This window comes from Alexandromys fortis, unplaced genomic scaffold (assembly GCF_014885135.2).
Source record: "Alexandromys fortis isolate MF-2015 unplaced genomic scaffold, M_Fortis_MF-2015_v1.1 scaffold_51, whole genome shotgun sequence".
In the NCBI taxonomy this organism is placed as follows: domain Eukaryota; kingdom Metazoa; phylum Chordata; class Mammalia; order Rodentia; family Cricetidae; genus Alexandromys; species Alexandromys fortis.
This window is the reverse complement of record NW_026067925.1, coordinates 3,248,536-3,264,461: the sequence shown is the minus strand read 5'-3', so window position 1 is coordinate 3,264,461 and position 15,926 is coordinate 3,248,536. Positions and strand designations below refer to the sequence as shown.

Below are 15,926 nucleotides of genomic sequence, written 5' to 3'. Positions count from 1 at the left end.
GCAGTTGAGTGAAGTAATTTTCTGAAGGTGTTCACTGCAACCGTTCAGGAGGACGTGGTCCATCATACCATATTGGAATAGAAGAAATGAACAGGGTCTCATCCTCTGTGAAAACAAAAATAGAAACTCCTTTCCAAAGTATCATGTCCTTAGATCCAAATTTCAAAGTCAAGGCATCAAAATCTCTACGTTGGATTAGTTCAGCAGCATTTATAAACAAATATCTTTTGGCAGCTGTTGCTTCTTCCTCAGCATTCAAACAATTCAAAGAGAGCATAATAGCATACAGTACCAAGATTCTCTGTGTATTTTCCATCTTTGTGCAGCTTTATTTTAACTCTATTTCATTTATTTTTACTTTTGTTTTACATTCTCTGTATCTTTGTCCTGGAATAACTCTGTAGACCAGGCTGTCCTTGAACTCTCAGAGATCCTTCTGTCTCTGCCTCCCAGGCATTGGGATTGAAGGCGTGTGCAACCACACCTTGAAGTCACAGAGGTCAATCTCCCTCTGCCTTCTAAGTGTTGGGATTAAAGGTGTGTACTACCACACCCAACAACTCTCTTCCTTATTTTTACTTTTAAGAACTTTTAACTTGCATATATTTTTAACACACTGTAAATCATTTAAAGTTTTTTTTCTTTGAATCTCTTTTTACTGTATTTCTCTCTCTTTTTCTGAACACATGAGCCTTTAAATTACTGAGCAATATGGGTAGGATTAAAGCCTTGGCTTTGCCAGCTAGATCCAGTCCATTTTTTAGTTTTCCAGCCTCATGGCAGATATACAGGCTGTAGCCATGTTTACTGCCACAACTCTATGGCATTTCAAGGTCCCTGCCAGCAAGGGAGCTACAACAGACAACACTCAAGTCCTCTCTCTGTATCCAGCCCTCCTGCCTCAAACAATCAGAGTTTGCCCTGGCAGGATGGCCCAGAAAGCCGGCATTTTAAATCGGCGCAGCTTTTTTCCTGCTATAGCTGAAAACCGAAAAGCATGTGTTTCAGCTTTTTGTAACAACGTTTAAGTGTTTCGTGGCAGGACCTCTTAATGAGCTGCAGGGTTTGCAGCTAAAGCTGAGTCAGGAAGCCTCTCTTAGCTCAGAGTGCTTGCTTGCCTCTAGCAAGCAGAGCAGACCCGAAAAATTGTTGCTACCAAGAAAACATGCATGCTTTACTCTTTCCCAAGCTTTCTCAGGCTTTCAGTGAATTCAGTTGTCCACACGTCTGGGCGCCATCTGTTGAAATAGGAGCAGCGGGGCTGCGTCCCCAGCACCCCGGCTGCCTGCTAGCGTATGCCCGAAATAACAACACACAAACTGTATTCATTTATGCACTGCTTGGCCCATTTCTATCTAGCCTCTTCTAGGCTAATTCTTGCACCTGGACTAGCCCATTTCTGATAATGTGTGTAAGCACCCCAAGGTGCGCTTACCGGGAAGATTCTAGCCTACATCCATCCTGAGTCGTAGCTTCATCGCGTGTGTCTCTGAGAGCAGAGCTATCTCACGTCTGTCTGAGGAGTCTTACCTCATCTATCAGTCACTGTTCACATAATAATGCAGACTCAGGGAATTTTAGTCCTTCATGGTGGGAAAGCATGACAGAGCAACTCAGGTCGTGGCAGTGGGAGTGTGAGGCTAGGGTTGCTCACATCATGCTGATCTAAGAAGCAGAGAACATGTATGCACAAATATATGTATGTATGTATGTATGGATTTTTAAACTGTCTATTTTATGCCTATTGTGTTTCTTTATTAAAAGATAAGGCTCCTGCAGCTTTCTAAAATACCACTACCAAACCAGGGACCAAGCATTCAAGATATGGGGAACCCCTTTGAGGGGCATTTCAGAGTTCATTCTTAACAATGATCCATAAAACTTGTATGGTTATTTTAAAACATCAACACCTATCATTATTAACTTCCAACAGCATGTCTCCCGCAAGAAAGAGAGTGAATGCCTCAAAGACCTTAGAACAAAAGTCAAAGGAAAGCTTTTATTTTTATTTTTTTAATTGTGTGCCTTTAGATTCAGTAGAGCTGTTGATTGCTCCTCAGCCTTTAGCTAAGAACAGGCACAGCAGGGCTGTTGAGACTAATGATGCGTGGTGCAGAGAAAGAGGCCAGGGCACTTGTTCTGCCCATCTGTCCTCAACATTCCGATCTGCTGGAATATTTCCTAACTCAAGGGACACCTAGGACAAACTTTTAAAATAGGAGGCATTTGAGTGTTCATAGATCTGCTTAAGACGATTAAAACAATATGTTCTCACTACATGAAAAATTCTCCCCCTTTTTTTTTCTGGTGAGGTTCTCCATTGCTTGTTCTTTGAAACCTGATAAACTGTTTTTTTCTTTGCCGTATCTTACTGGGCTCTGTGAAATTCATTTATAAAAGGATATTGACATCTATTTCTTTTCATGAGCGCCAAGCTAGCAAAAGACTATTTGTTGCGTTCTCTTTAGGAATTAATCAGAAACATGCATAATGGTGACAGATGCCTCAGTGTTGAGGCAGGATGACTCTGGTCAGACCTGGAATCCTTTCATTTTCTCCGTCTGTCATGGATTCTTGAGTGTGCTCTCTTGTTGTGTTGTGGGGTTTGGAGAATCCTGGGGATTTTTGTTGGGTTTACTAAGTAAACTTTTCAAGAAAATAAGTGGCCCCATGGGATGCTGAAGCTGAATCCTTAGTTAGATAAGAGAGTAGGGAGGGGTACCTCACCTAGAGCCACCACAGACATCTTAACAGAGGCTCGCAGGCTGAGAGCAGGTGATAAGGAGACATCCTGGCTAAAATCGGAGAGCAAAGACACAGTGTGGTATGTAAATACTGGACTTCAGGGAGGAACTGAGTCACTGCCAAGTCTTTACTTTTGTTACCCCTTTGCTATTTCTTATGTTTAACCCTATGCCGGACTAATTTCCCCAAGAGATATCACATATATGAACTCTAGGGATGAGGAGATGGCTCACTCAGTAAGGACTTGCTCTGTAGGCCTGGGGATCCGAATCTGATGCCCAGAACCCATGTTAAAAACAAGTCTGAATGTGACGGTCCTCAGTCAATGAGACATTTCAAAGTAAGTCATCTTTTAAACCCCTGGGAATTTTTTTAAAATATAAATTTAGTGTTTGTACATGAGAATTCCATGGGCCATCCGGGACACTCTCATCATCATGGATAACTGTCCAACTAACTGCTATTTCACTCGATTTGGAAGACAATGGAACATATAAGTTTCCCTAAACCAGAGCAGAACCTCCCGAGTTTGGATCAAGTTGGAGTTAAATGACATGTGTTCTTTGCTTGACTTCTTCATCCATCAGTAGTCATCTGTAGAATGCAAGAGAGGCTAGGATGTAGCTTCTCAGTAAAGCCCTTATCGAAAATAACATGAATTTTGACCCTCAGTTCAAAGGGATGAGGAGATGGCTCACTCAGTAAGGACTTGCTCTGTAGGCCTGGGGATCCAAATCTGATGCCCAGAACCCATGTTAAAAACAAGTCTGAATGTGACGGTGCATCACACAGCAGTCAGTGCTACACAGGCCGAGACAGGAAGACACCCAGGCCCCATTGGCCAGCCAGTCTCGCCAACTCGGTAAACTCCAAACCAATGAAAGACACTCAGAATCTAAGGTGGGGCAGGGACTGTAGTCCTGTGGTAAAGAACTTGCATAGCATATGTGAGACCCTAGGTTCAATCCGTGGTTCTTGAATTGGATTGTTGATATAATTCAAAAAGACCCACAGAGAAAAGAAAAAAACTGAACTCCCATATCTATCTATATTAACACATCAGACACACACACACATGCATGTACTTACCTATAATAAAGAAAATGAAAGTAAAAGAAAACTAAAGAAGATGGCTCATTCAGGAACATGCAGGCACAGATATTAAATATGTCTTATATATGTATATACACATGTATTTCTTGAGCTGTCTATTATATGCCTATCACATTTCTTTATCAAGATCATCTCTAGCAACTTAGGAAAGTCAAGACCAGCCTGAGCTATACAAGACCCTATCTTAAAAATAAAAATAAAACTGTAAATGTCTGTCCCACCCAGTCCTGAGATCTTTTAAAATAATCACTCAGAGGCTTAATATTAATTACAAACTGTTTGGCCTATTAGCTCAGGTTTATTATTAATTAGCTCTGACAACTAAATTAACCCATTTCTATGAGTCTATATTTTACCACAAGGCTCGTGGCTTGTTACCTCACATCTTGCTTCTCCAGAAGTTGCTGGTGTCTCTCTGACTCTGCCCTTCTTCTCTCTTATCTCCACTTGCATTTCCCACCTGTCTCTATTCTGCTTGGCTATCGGTCAAATCAGTTTCTTTATTAACCAATGATAATTAAACCTATTCACAGCATGCAGAGGGGTTATTCCATAGCATAAAACTAGCAAAAAAAGAAAGCTAGTGGGGGCCTGATATTGGAATCCCTAGGAAGAGTGAGCTTGCTAGAGTAGTGAATTAACATTGCAAGAATGCCCAGGTGTGCCTTCTGGGTTCAGAGGTGCTGTGGTGTTTTGTAGGTTCTGGCTGGCAGTGGAGGACCTGAAGAAAAGGCCTATCCGAGAAGTACCCTCTCGGGTGCAGGAAATATGGCAGGAATTTCTGGCTCCTGGGGCCCCCAGTGCCATTAACTTGGATTCCAAGAGCTACGACAAGACCACACAGAGCGTGAAGGAACCAGGAAGATACACATTTGAAGATGCTCAGGTAGGCACATAGTCTAAGCTCTCAGAGCCATGAGGCCCACGGCTCTCCGGAGTGTTTATAGCTCAGGTTTCAATTTTCAAAGTGTCCATATAAATTGTCATACTGATGTGAAGTTATGTCCTCTTGGGTAAACTCTGTTATTAAAATGAGAACATATGGTTTCTCCTCCAGAGTAGCTCCCAGCCCAAGTAAACATTGATCTGGGAAAGAAATGATGGCCTGAAAGGCCCAAATGTCCTGTAAACACAAGGTGTTCTTAGCAGCACTACAGTTGCTGTTTGTAGCTCTGCATTTGTTTCTTAGCTACCTGAGTCTCCTCGTTACAGTGCTTTACTAAACTGATAAAGGAGCCCCTTACCCATTCTCTCTTTCCAGGAGCACATTTACAAGCTGATGAAGAGTGACTCCTATCCCCGCTTTATAAGATCTAGTGCCTACCAGGAACTTCTACAGGCAAAGCGAAAGGTACTGGTTCTTTGTGACCTCTCCTGACCTTAGTTCCTAGTTGAAATTAATGAAAGTAACTATCTCTGTTGGGCCAGGGTTTTAATAATGTGGTAAGTAGTCATTCTCTGAGACCTTTCCCCGCCCATCCATTTCTAAGGGCCATTTAAGTTGGTTTTGTTTCTGTTTGGTGATTGCTCTGTGTATCATTTTTCGGTTGCTTTGGCAGATGTTCATGTTTTACAAAGCCTATTAGATGCTATTTTCATGTTTGATGTTAATCTTTATTCCTAGCTAAAGGAAATGAAAAACTCCAAGTAGAAATAATTCCAGTGCTGAAATTTGAAGGCAGTTGTGTTTGCTTACAAGGCCAGTGTGTATGTTTGTAGAGAAATAGAAACTTACTTTTTTCAAGGATAGCTGCTAAGCAGCAATAGTGTTGGCAGATGAATAGTTTCATTTGACTTATATCCCAAACTACTTAGTATCTTGATAACCTATTTCATTCAAACTAATATGATAAGCACACACATTTGAGAAGAGGAAGAGGAGTAATAATAGTAGTGGTGGTGGTAGTGATAGACTTCATTAATTGTTTGTAATTGAAGTTTCATGGCACATAAATCCCTTATATGACCAATTTAACATTAAACAGAAAATATGCAGAGAAAAGGAACATTATTCATTATTTTAATGTTAAAAACCCATAGATTCTTAAATTTCTATGATTAAGCTACAGTTCTGTTAATTTATAACTTAAAATACTGTGATATTTTTCATAGCCCATTGCCTTTACAAATAAAAATTGTTGCAAGTAGCAATACTGCCCAATGTGGCAACTGCTGATGTTTAAAAATTCATTTTAGTTAATTTAAAGTACACAAAATTGTAGCCAACTGATACAAGTTTGAAGATACTCAGATCAGTTGGGACAATAGCTCACTGTTTAGAGCCACAAGACTGATGGCTCTCTGAAGTTCAGGTGAAGTTCAGGTAACTAGAGAGAAAATAAGTTTCATTGACTGAGGACAGAACAAAGATATTTCAAAGTAAGTCGTCTTTTAAACCTCTCTACTCAGTCACTGCAGCTAGAGGCTTTGATAAGAGACAGAATCAAGGCAGATATCCGTCCTTTGAGCAAAGTCTAGCCTACAGAAAGTCTGTACCAAGTCAATGTTATTGGCAGAAATTCAACCTTCATAGAAATTAGAAGCCGATTCTAAAGAAATTCCACAAAATTTTCAGATATTTAGGCTCTGCAACTGTCAGCATAAAAGCTTACCATATCTTCCTCATTTCTGCTTAACTTCATTTTGCTTTAAATTGCATCACTTTGTTTGCTCACGTATAATTTTGGGGTTTTATGATGAAGTCACTCACAAACAAAAAACCTGGATCCAGTGGTGAGAAGCCCCGTGGCAGTCCCATTGCCACGTGGGCATGAGTTTCATCCGTGGCCCCAGTGGAGCGTTACTTTACCATCCTGTCTTTTTCTGTTCTGTTTTTCTTGCTTTTTTTTTTTTAATGTTTCCTTGTTCCCCTTCACCCTACCCCACACCACACATTTAAGTCTGGAAACTCAATGGATCGCAGAACATCTTTTGAGAAATTTGCACAGAATGTGGTAAGTTTTCATTTTTTTGAGGAATTATGAGTCCTTATCTCCAGTGAAAATTTCCCTGTTTTTAGCCCCATTGCCCACCTTGCATTCTTTGACACCAAAAGTATTGTCTTTACTTAAACCCATAATCCTGCTTCCTACTTATCTTTCTCCCCAACCCTTTATAGAGTAGAAAAAAAGCTGTCATGCAGGAACAACCACATGGGCTGAACTAAGGTTTGGAAAGAAGTGTATAGCATGATGCATACAGTGAAGGAATCAGTTACTCTCTGTGTCTATGTTCCATGTATCCTTTTCTCTATTAACTATAGTTGCATGCATTTATTTTTTTGTTCTTGCCCACAGCTCTTCATTATGCTTAAAAAGTTAAGACAATGAAAGTTCTGTGCTTTCAACCTTTGAAAGGAGAAAATGGTCAATTGAACAGTTTAAAGTCAAGTGGTTATTGGTAGCTAGCCCATCTCCCTACCCTTAAAAAGACCCACAAGTTTCTCGCTCTTATGCTATATTTTCCAAAACTGTGTTGGAAATTGTTGCATTAATCTGAGAAACTAGTAGCTTTACTCCTAGAATGTTCTTAGCCTCTTGCCATGTGTTTTGGTGATATGTATTTGTTTGTTGGATTCTCTTGTTATTTTTCTTTTATTAATTTTTTTTGTACTGTGCCAACGCCTTTGGAACTTTCTGACGTTGTGTGAGCTCAAACTAAAGACTTCAACACATTTATTTTTATAGGGCAGAAACATCCCTATTTTCCCATGCCATAAAAACTGTACACCAACACTGAGGGCCAGCACTAACCTGTTATGAAAAGAGGTAGAACAATCTTGGTTTCTACTCAAGTTTGTCTGCATCATCTGTGGAGTCGTGTGGTTAGCTCCATGCTGCTCTTTGTGTGTGTACGTGTGTGTGTGTGTGTGTGTTGTGGCTTTTGCTGTGATGGTCAACTTAAGTGGAGCTATGTGTGCTGAGATAGAAGCAACCTGAATTCAACAAACGCAATATTTGTCTTCAGTTTCCTTCATGGATTCCCACCCCTCGGTGGGAAATGCTAATCCACCCTACACCTGTTATGACTGCCCAGGGTATTGGAAAAACCTTAAACAGCTACATAGACTTTGAACAGTCAATGTGATTGCCTCAATTAAAAGGATAGAGGATGAAAAATTCGAAGAGTTAATTACACTACACACGTCACAAAGCTTTGGCTATCTCTATTGGAATCTTAACATAGAATTTCCCTTAAATAACCCATAAGTCATAATGGAGAAAGACAATAACAAAATATCTCCCTAAGACTCTTACTAGGAAAAGAAGCAACAATATATCATCATGTCCTCTGTGTACTGCTAAAGATATTCAAAGTTAATCCCTTTCTAATGCAGTGTGGAAAGAATATTGGGTTTTTGGGTTTTTTTTTGTTTTGTTTTGTTTTTAGATTGTAATGGAAGTTTCTGTGATAGAATTTAGAGTAGTAACATGGCTTGGGGGGAACGGAAGGTAGAAATAAAATATCTTTTCTCTAGCTCCAACACATATCTGAACCACTTCCATGCTTCTAAAATAGTACTGCATGGTCCACCCTGGGCACCTTAGGAAAAACCCAATAAGAAACCAGGAGAAACTGGTCTTGATCAGCTCCCCCTTCCACCAAAATGTATGCAGTTACCAGCAAACACAGTGCTTGATCTCGGGGCCCTGCAGAAAGAAGTGCCTAGTGGTATAAACAAAATGTCAGTGTGTACAAGGAAAATTGAACCCCTTCATTTGGTGCTAAGGAGAAAGAGAGGGCTATGTGTAGTTGGAGGATGCTCAGAAATGATGGCATTTAACTGTTTAACTGGGTAAATGGGACTTTACTAGGCAAGAGGGGCCAAACCTTCTTTAAAAGGAAGGGAGAGGGAGGCCAGAATGACTGGAGAAAAAAGTTGAATCTCTCTCTCTCTCTCTCTCTCTCTCTCTCTCTCTCTCTCTCTCTCTCTTTCTCTCTTTCACACACACACACATACACATAAAACATACTAATTACTTTCAAATACCCCTCATATAGCATTAACTCTTTTCCATCTGAGAAAATAAAACATGGCAAATTTTTTTTGGATATTCTGTTTGGGTGTTGCTGTGAAGAAACCATTAAGGAAGTCAAAGGTCTCGGAATGAACCCAGGAGGACTTCAGGCTAGGCAACCGTGTTGGGAATCATAAATGTTGACATGCTAAGTTTCATCAGAGACCATAATAGGATCAATAAAATAATTTTAACACAGGCAAAACTAAGAGACGAGATTAGAAAATAGAGAGACCTATGAGGGGAAAGGTAGAGTTTGCATAAGCATTTCAATGGAGGCCTAGGCACCGGCGGCTCTGGCCGAGCAGGAAGGCTACGTGATGGACAGTCTGCAAGGCAAAATGGAACAGAGAAAATACACATTGGCAGGTCTCACTGTGAAACTGGGGGAAATGAGACTACTACTGATTACTCGCCATGCAGCAGGTGCTGGACCAGGAACATTGTGCTATGTACATTCACCTGACCCTAAAAGGTAGAAATTCTAGTGCATATTCATTCACCCATTTTGTAGGTGAAAAAAATTAATTGGGAGGTGCATCTTCAAAGAATATAATTGTCCCAAAATCACACAGTGAAGTTGCTGCCCATGACCAAAACTTTATTTCCTATTTGCCATCTAGTTAGTCACAGCCTCCCGTCCAACTCAGATCCACTTCAGGTCAATGCTGGTTTTAGGGAGTTCAGTTTTCCGTGTTTCCATATAGCACATTTGTAACCTGGGTGATAAGAACAGAATCACGATGTTCTTTTCTTAGTCCAGAGTCAGTGTTTCCAAAAGTCAAAGGAACCTTCAGTAGTTCTCTGACTCTCGATCGCCTCTCCCTGCGCCACGCCTGCTAGAGGCCGTCCTTAAGGCAGAGATGCGCAGCAGCTTCAGTGTTTCCAGGACGTCTCTTTCCTGTCATAGCTTTGTTGTCTTTATGCTCAACAGTCCCAGGGTACTGTGGGGCAGGTGTTAGTTACCTTGCTTTCCCGGTGAGGCCACTTCCCCCGCGTCGCTCATTGCTGAGTATTATAGCCAGATTGGAAGCAGAATTTGCTTACTTGAAGTCTGTTCCTCTCCACAGTCCACCTTTGCTCTTCACACTGAGCCCCAAACAGGCGATAATGAGTGTAACTCACACTTGTGCGTTGCCTTCACACTGGCATATCTTCGGGACAAAAATCCAACCTATTTACCCGTGGCATGCTCTTTTGTTTCTCTATTTTTCTTACCATTAGAGACATCCCTTAAAGTCCATCTTTCAAAGGTCGCTGTGTCCTTTCAAGCCCTTAAGTGTCACTCATCCTAAGTTGGCTTTATTCTTCTCTCCTGCGGAGCCTGTGCTTTACCCGAGTATGAAAATGGTTTCCTTTCTCCTTCACCATCGAGTGCATCCCCATTGCTCCATCTGCTTAGCTGCCACAATGCCCGTTTACCACAAGGACGGCACAGAAGGGTAGACAGGACAACACATGAAAGGGATGCATGAAGATTGATCAGCAATGCCGTCTGTCAAGGTTCATAAATTGAGGACCAATGACGCATCTCTCTGTCGCTTGTGTGAAGAGGAAATTGAATCAGCTTGGCTTTGAGTTAGAAATGTAGGAACTGTGGAAATGAGTATTAGGGGGTGTTAGTGATGGGTTCCCAGGAATTCAGTAAGCTAACCTCTTTCTGGAGAACAGTCCTGTTCTGTTCCAGTGAAGACAGTTATCTTTAGAGCCTGTCAAAAGTCAGTAGAAAGCTATCAAGGTCTTCCGAGCCACACCAGGCCCACCCTCTGCTCTGGCCTACTTGGGCTAAGTTGAAGCACCACGGTGTGTTGTCACCTTCTGGAGGCTGTACTGCATCGTCTGGAGCACCGATGGGGACTTCATGCCAGACTTTTATCTTCAGATTCTCGTGTTAGGGAAACAACCCTGGGCCTCACACACACACTGGTTAATACTATACCATTGAGATAACCACCCCAGTTCCCACTTTATGAGACGATTTTCACAGGAAGCCAGCTTGACCAGGAAGAGTTGATCTTTCTGAGTCAATTCTTCATTAACAGTGTAGCTCAGTGGTTTCAATATTGACAGAGTGAAATACAAACACGAAGCATTAAACAATGAGAAAGATTCAAAACCTGATTCCTCTTGGATGTTCTTTTTTAGTAAAGCTAATATGTTTGTTTTCTCTGTCAGTTTTGAGATAGGCTTCCCTTGATAGCTCGGGGTTGCCCTTAGGCTCTCTACCATCTTGCTTTTATCTCCTGAGCAATAGGGCTTCAGTGCTTCACCACCACACTCTATTGCAACGAAATTCTTTATCTAGGTTCATGCAGAATCTGTGTTAGCGGCCAAACGTCCTTCAGCCTTGGAGAGTGATGTGCTTATTTACAGTTCAGCATGACATCTGGTCCTGTGTCTTATCATGCGAGTTTTAGAAATCTTTTCAACTACTGGACGCGAACTTCTCCAACTATTTATCTCACTAGCCTGAATCAGATCTTACCTTATTTTTTCATGGCTATTAAAGATCAAAATATGATCAGTATCCTTCAAGTTAAGTATGGATTTTATTCTCTTAGTATAGTCATTTAAAAATTGAACGCATATTTAATTATACTATAACTGTATTATATTATATATACAGGCAATCTCACTGTGCTTAATCTCATTCTTGATCTCTTTTTTCCTAACCCAGGATCTGACATTCTGGATGACAGGAATAGTCTTCTTATTTTCCTGTTTTTCAAAGATACTCGTGTGATAAGCTTCTTCCATGGCAGAAGCTCATGAAGTATGGAGCACGGGGGCCCTTTGTTCCGTCCCGCCCAGCTAGCTTACACCCGAAATAACCACACAGAAATTATATTAATTAAATTACTGCCTGGCCCATAAGCTCTAGCCTCTTATTGGCTAACTCTCACATCTTAATTAACCCATTTCTATTAAATCTGTGTATCACCACATGACTGTGACTTACCGGCAAGATACTAACCTACATCCATCTCAGGCTGGATATTCATGGCATCTGCCACACTTCCCTTCTTCCCAGCATTCTGTTCTGTCTATTCTGCCTACCTAAATGTTGCCCTATCAAAAGGCTAAGGCAGTTTCTTTATTCAACCAGTGAAAGCAGCACATAGAAAGAAGACCCTCCTACATCAAGCTCACCCTTGCCAACTGGCTCCTCCATTGCTGAAAACTGTAGGCATTTTCCTCTCGCCTTGTTTTCTAAGATTCTGGTCTTTTGATGAATGACTTTAAACTTGGTTTTTATTAAACAACGTAAAATAAGTACTGTGTAATCCCCCCACCATGACTGTAAATATTTGGGGAGCTTGGTACTGTTAAGCTGGGGAGTTGGGTCCTGAGTGGTGCTGTGAATTCTGTGTGTATAGTTCCCTCCCAGGCCCATCCCTGCCTGACTTTGGCTTAGGATAGATACAGAGTACTCCTGGCTGAGACTTGGCTGTTTGGGCTTTCCATCACCATAGGGTGATTGAACTGCAAGAAATCCTCGGAAGTACCTAGAAAGAAAGATATAGCCTTACCATTACAAATACTAGACCAGAAAACTTACCTGGCGAGCTAGCGCCCACTCCTGTGTTCCACTCATGTTGTTGCTGTATGGACTGTTAGCCTAGGCTTTAGACCATTGGTCAACATCAGCACGTATGGCGTCTCTGTTGTGTGCTAGGTCATGAACTAGTCCTGTGTACGTTTTGAAAGATAGCTGGCTGGACTGGGAGGTAGCTGTTTAACAGGACTTTTGTTTGCCATATGTGAAGTTCTAGGTACCACACTCAGCACCACAAAAACATTTCTTCACATATAGATTAGCTCATTTATCCTTGCTCTATCCCTTGTCAGGATATCATATCCTGCCACAAAGAAATAGGGGCGAAACCGCGAGCATTCAGAAAGGTTAGCTTATACATTGTAGTTCTAGCGAGGAACCTGTAGCTGTTTCCACGAAGAGTGTCACATCTTTCATAGGCATAAACACCCACCGTAATGAAGCAGACTGCCTCGCATGAACAGCCATCATAGCATGCAAACGGACTAGAAACCGAGAGAGGAAAGCTTTATGTTTCATGTCTGTGCCCCCTATTAGTTGACTGTAAAGGTTTTATGCACACTCTTCACCCTTGCCAGCTAAAGTGCTATGTCTTTTATTGCTCAGAATTGCAGGTACACTGCAATTAGGAAAAACTGCATTAGGAATCCCTAGGACATCTTGGGTGAAAAGCACTTAGGAACTGGTCGTTGGACCTCTCCAGCAAACAGAAAGCAAACCTGATCAAAAATAAACTTCTGTCTCCTCTTTCTTCCTTTATGGATCTTAAACCCATCTCTTTCATCATTTTTTGTTGGCAGATATGGCTATCCATCTTGTTTTAGTGGAACTGGTTGTGATAAATACTTGCCTGAGAAAATAACTCCAGTTTCCCTGCAGCGTGATATAAACCCACTGGTGAAATGTTTCTGGACCATGTAGCCTAATTGAGTTTGGAAGGGGGAACTTTATTCTCCCCCGACAGCATCATTGGTTCAGAAATTGTCACTCAAGGTTATACAAGCTATGAATTAGGTGCGGTGAATGCTTGGCTACAGACTACCCACTGCACCGACAGGGGCTCCAAAGGAGCGCAGGTGTGACTACCAAGCAATGTCCAAGTTGTTCTACAGGTGCCAGAGGCAGAAACTCTATCAGAATTGTCTAAGTTCTACTGATGTCAAGCCCTGTTTTTGTGCTGTTGGTTGGGAGGCCTCAAGGATGACCATCAGAGAGGTTCTGAGATAAAAGTAGAACTCAGTGGTAGCATGCATTTGTCCACCACTAGGTTGTTTTATATATAAAACAAATAATAGCTACTGAGTCCCTACACTGGGTAGATACTTTGCTCTCTGATTGAGAATACATAGGTAATAAGACACAATACCCTGCTCTGAGCAAATTTTATTTTTTAAGAAGACAGAGATGACTCAGATTACTATCTTGGGATGCTGCTAGCATGCATATCTAAACTGATTCTCTCTTCCTATGGAAGCTGATTGTCCAGTGAACAGAACGAGGCTCCCACCTGCTTCCTTAATGTGAGTCACCAAGGGAGCCCAAAGCAAACAGGGGAGAAGAGGCCTGCAAGATCTAAACTGAAAAGAGTCCTGAGTACTCAACAGACTCGAGCCAGGGCAGTGTCGGGCTTCCAGTGGGAGCAGCAGAGCACAGGAGAAGGCAGATGAGGAGCCAGACCGTGTTCTGCCACCTCTGGGGATGCAGAAGGTGGGGGAGAGAGCAGGGAATCCTTCTATAGGACCAGCAGCTACCATTCCAACACACACCTTAGGGGATTCCAGATAAAACAGGGCTGCTCAAGCAAGAGTGGGGAAGGAGGAAGAAAATTTGGAATCCCAACGTGTTTATCGCAATATTTTAAAGCCACATTTACTGGAAATTGAGATTGAGCTTCAAACCGTCTAATTTAGGATTCATAATGTTGATAAGGAAGCCAATAGTAATTTTCCTTGTCACTGTTTTTATTTGAAGATTTCTTGAGCTTAAATTATGACTCTGGAATGTCTCAAGTTTCACATCATCTTATATCCATCCTCTGGATTGTCACTGACTGAAGTAGAAAGACCAGGGAATGTTTGTGTGTATATAAAGATTTAACATCGCAGCCCCTGGCAACATACTTAATCATCCACACAACCTTGTTCTAAATTATCTCATTAAGCAACGTGACATGCAACAAAATTAAATACACACAATCTCATCAGTGTTCTAGGAACAATGGGTGTGCATGTTCTCTTCTAATAAGTGTGTTTCATGTAGCTGGGAAAAGTGTGAATAGAACTTAAATAGACAAAGATAAGGCTCCTTGTGACATCAGATTTAATTGCCACTAACACTAGAGTCAAGTTTCAGTCATGTCTCCCTATATGAGTACACACTTGACCGTTCTCCTTTGACCAAGTCAACCATTTCTCAATTTCTTTCATCCATTCTCAAACCACATATGGGGCCATATATGTTTTTTGACGCTCCCTATGAAACATCTTTCAGAAAAGTGAAAGGCACTTTGATGCTGACAGAACGCTGTGGGAGTAATTTTTAACTCTTCTATCACGTGTGCTTGTTCTTGGAGACCAATTACAATAGCAAGACAAGAGGCTCTTTTGAAGAACTTGCAAGCCTTTGTGTGCTTGGAAGTCTTATGAGTGCATCTGTAGCCATCCCGCTGTGGTTTCCATCCACCCTGGCAGACCACACACAAGCAGCCTGGATTGGGCAAGATCAGCTGGTGGAATACCGCTTTACACTTCCGCTGCTGCACCGTTCCTGTTTGCCAGTGGTCGGGGTCTGAGTGGGATGAACAATATTCGAAAATCCCACATTCACTCATTATTCCTGTGCCCTCCACCAGTGAGAAGCAGCAATAAAACAGGCTGTGGCGACTGCCGTCCCTTTAAAGTGCAATCTACCAACTCTTATTGTTTCTAGAAGGAGAAAAAAAAGTTCAACTGTCATTTGATTTGTTTCTCCAAACCATACAGATGACTTTGGCATTAGAGATCTTTTTGACTTTTATCTAGCTCATGAAGAACACACACACAAATGCGCAATAGTCATTGCTGAGTTACTACAAAGGGGAACAATAACCACCCACGAATAAGAGTATTCAATTAAAATATGCATATTACTGTTTATATAAGAGCATATTACTAATATCAAAAGTAAAACAAAAGTCATTGGGAAATCTTTCTCTTTTCAAGTTTTAAATGATAAGTCTACAAAGTGTTCTGAGAAGATACTGGAAAAGATATTAATTATTGTGGTCATCTCAGAATTACAAAGGAATTCAGCAGAACCTGTTCATCCAGGGCAGTCCCTAGGGTCTTCTTCCACAGGCTCACTATGCTTGCTGGCCCCTGACTTCCAGAAACGTAGTACATTTGGGTGGCAGAGGCATTAAATCCCTCATTAAGAAATCCACACCCTCTTATTTCTAGGATCATCTACTCTTCTGTGGTCTTCAGGTATCATCTCTACTGCTTCCTGTAACTGAG

General features: G+C 41.4%; 1 protein-coding gene across 6 annotated transcripts in view; it reads left to right on the top strand.

The window, feature by feature from the left end:
• Nucleotides 1-15,926, top strand: part of Rgs7 (regulator of G protein signaling 7) — a 351,190-nt gene that overhangs the window by 326,116 nt on the left and 9,148 nt on the right. For all 6 annotated transcript variants that reach the window (XM_050142896.1, XM_050142894.1, XM_050142892.1 and 3 more), the window contains 2 exons: nt 4,558-4,744; nt 5,120-5,209. In XM_050142896.1, the coding sequence (XP_049998853.1) occupies nt 4,558-4,744; nt 5,120-5,209 (277 nt within the window). The remainder of the gene's footprint in view (nt 1-4,557; nt 4,745-5,119; nt 5,210-15,926) is intronic.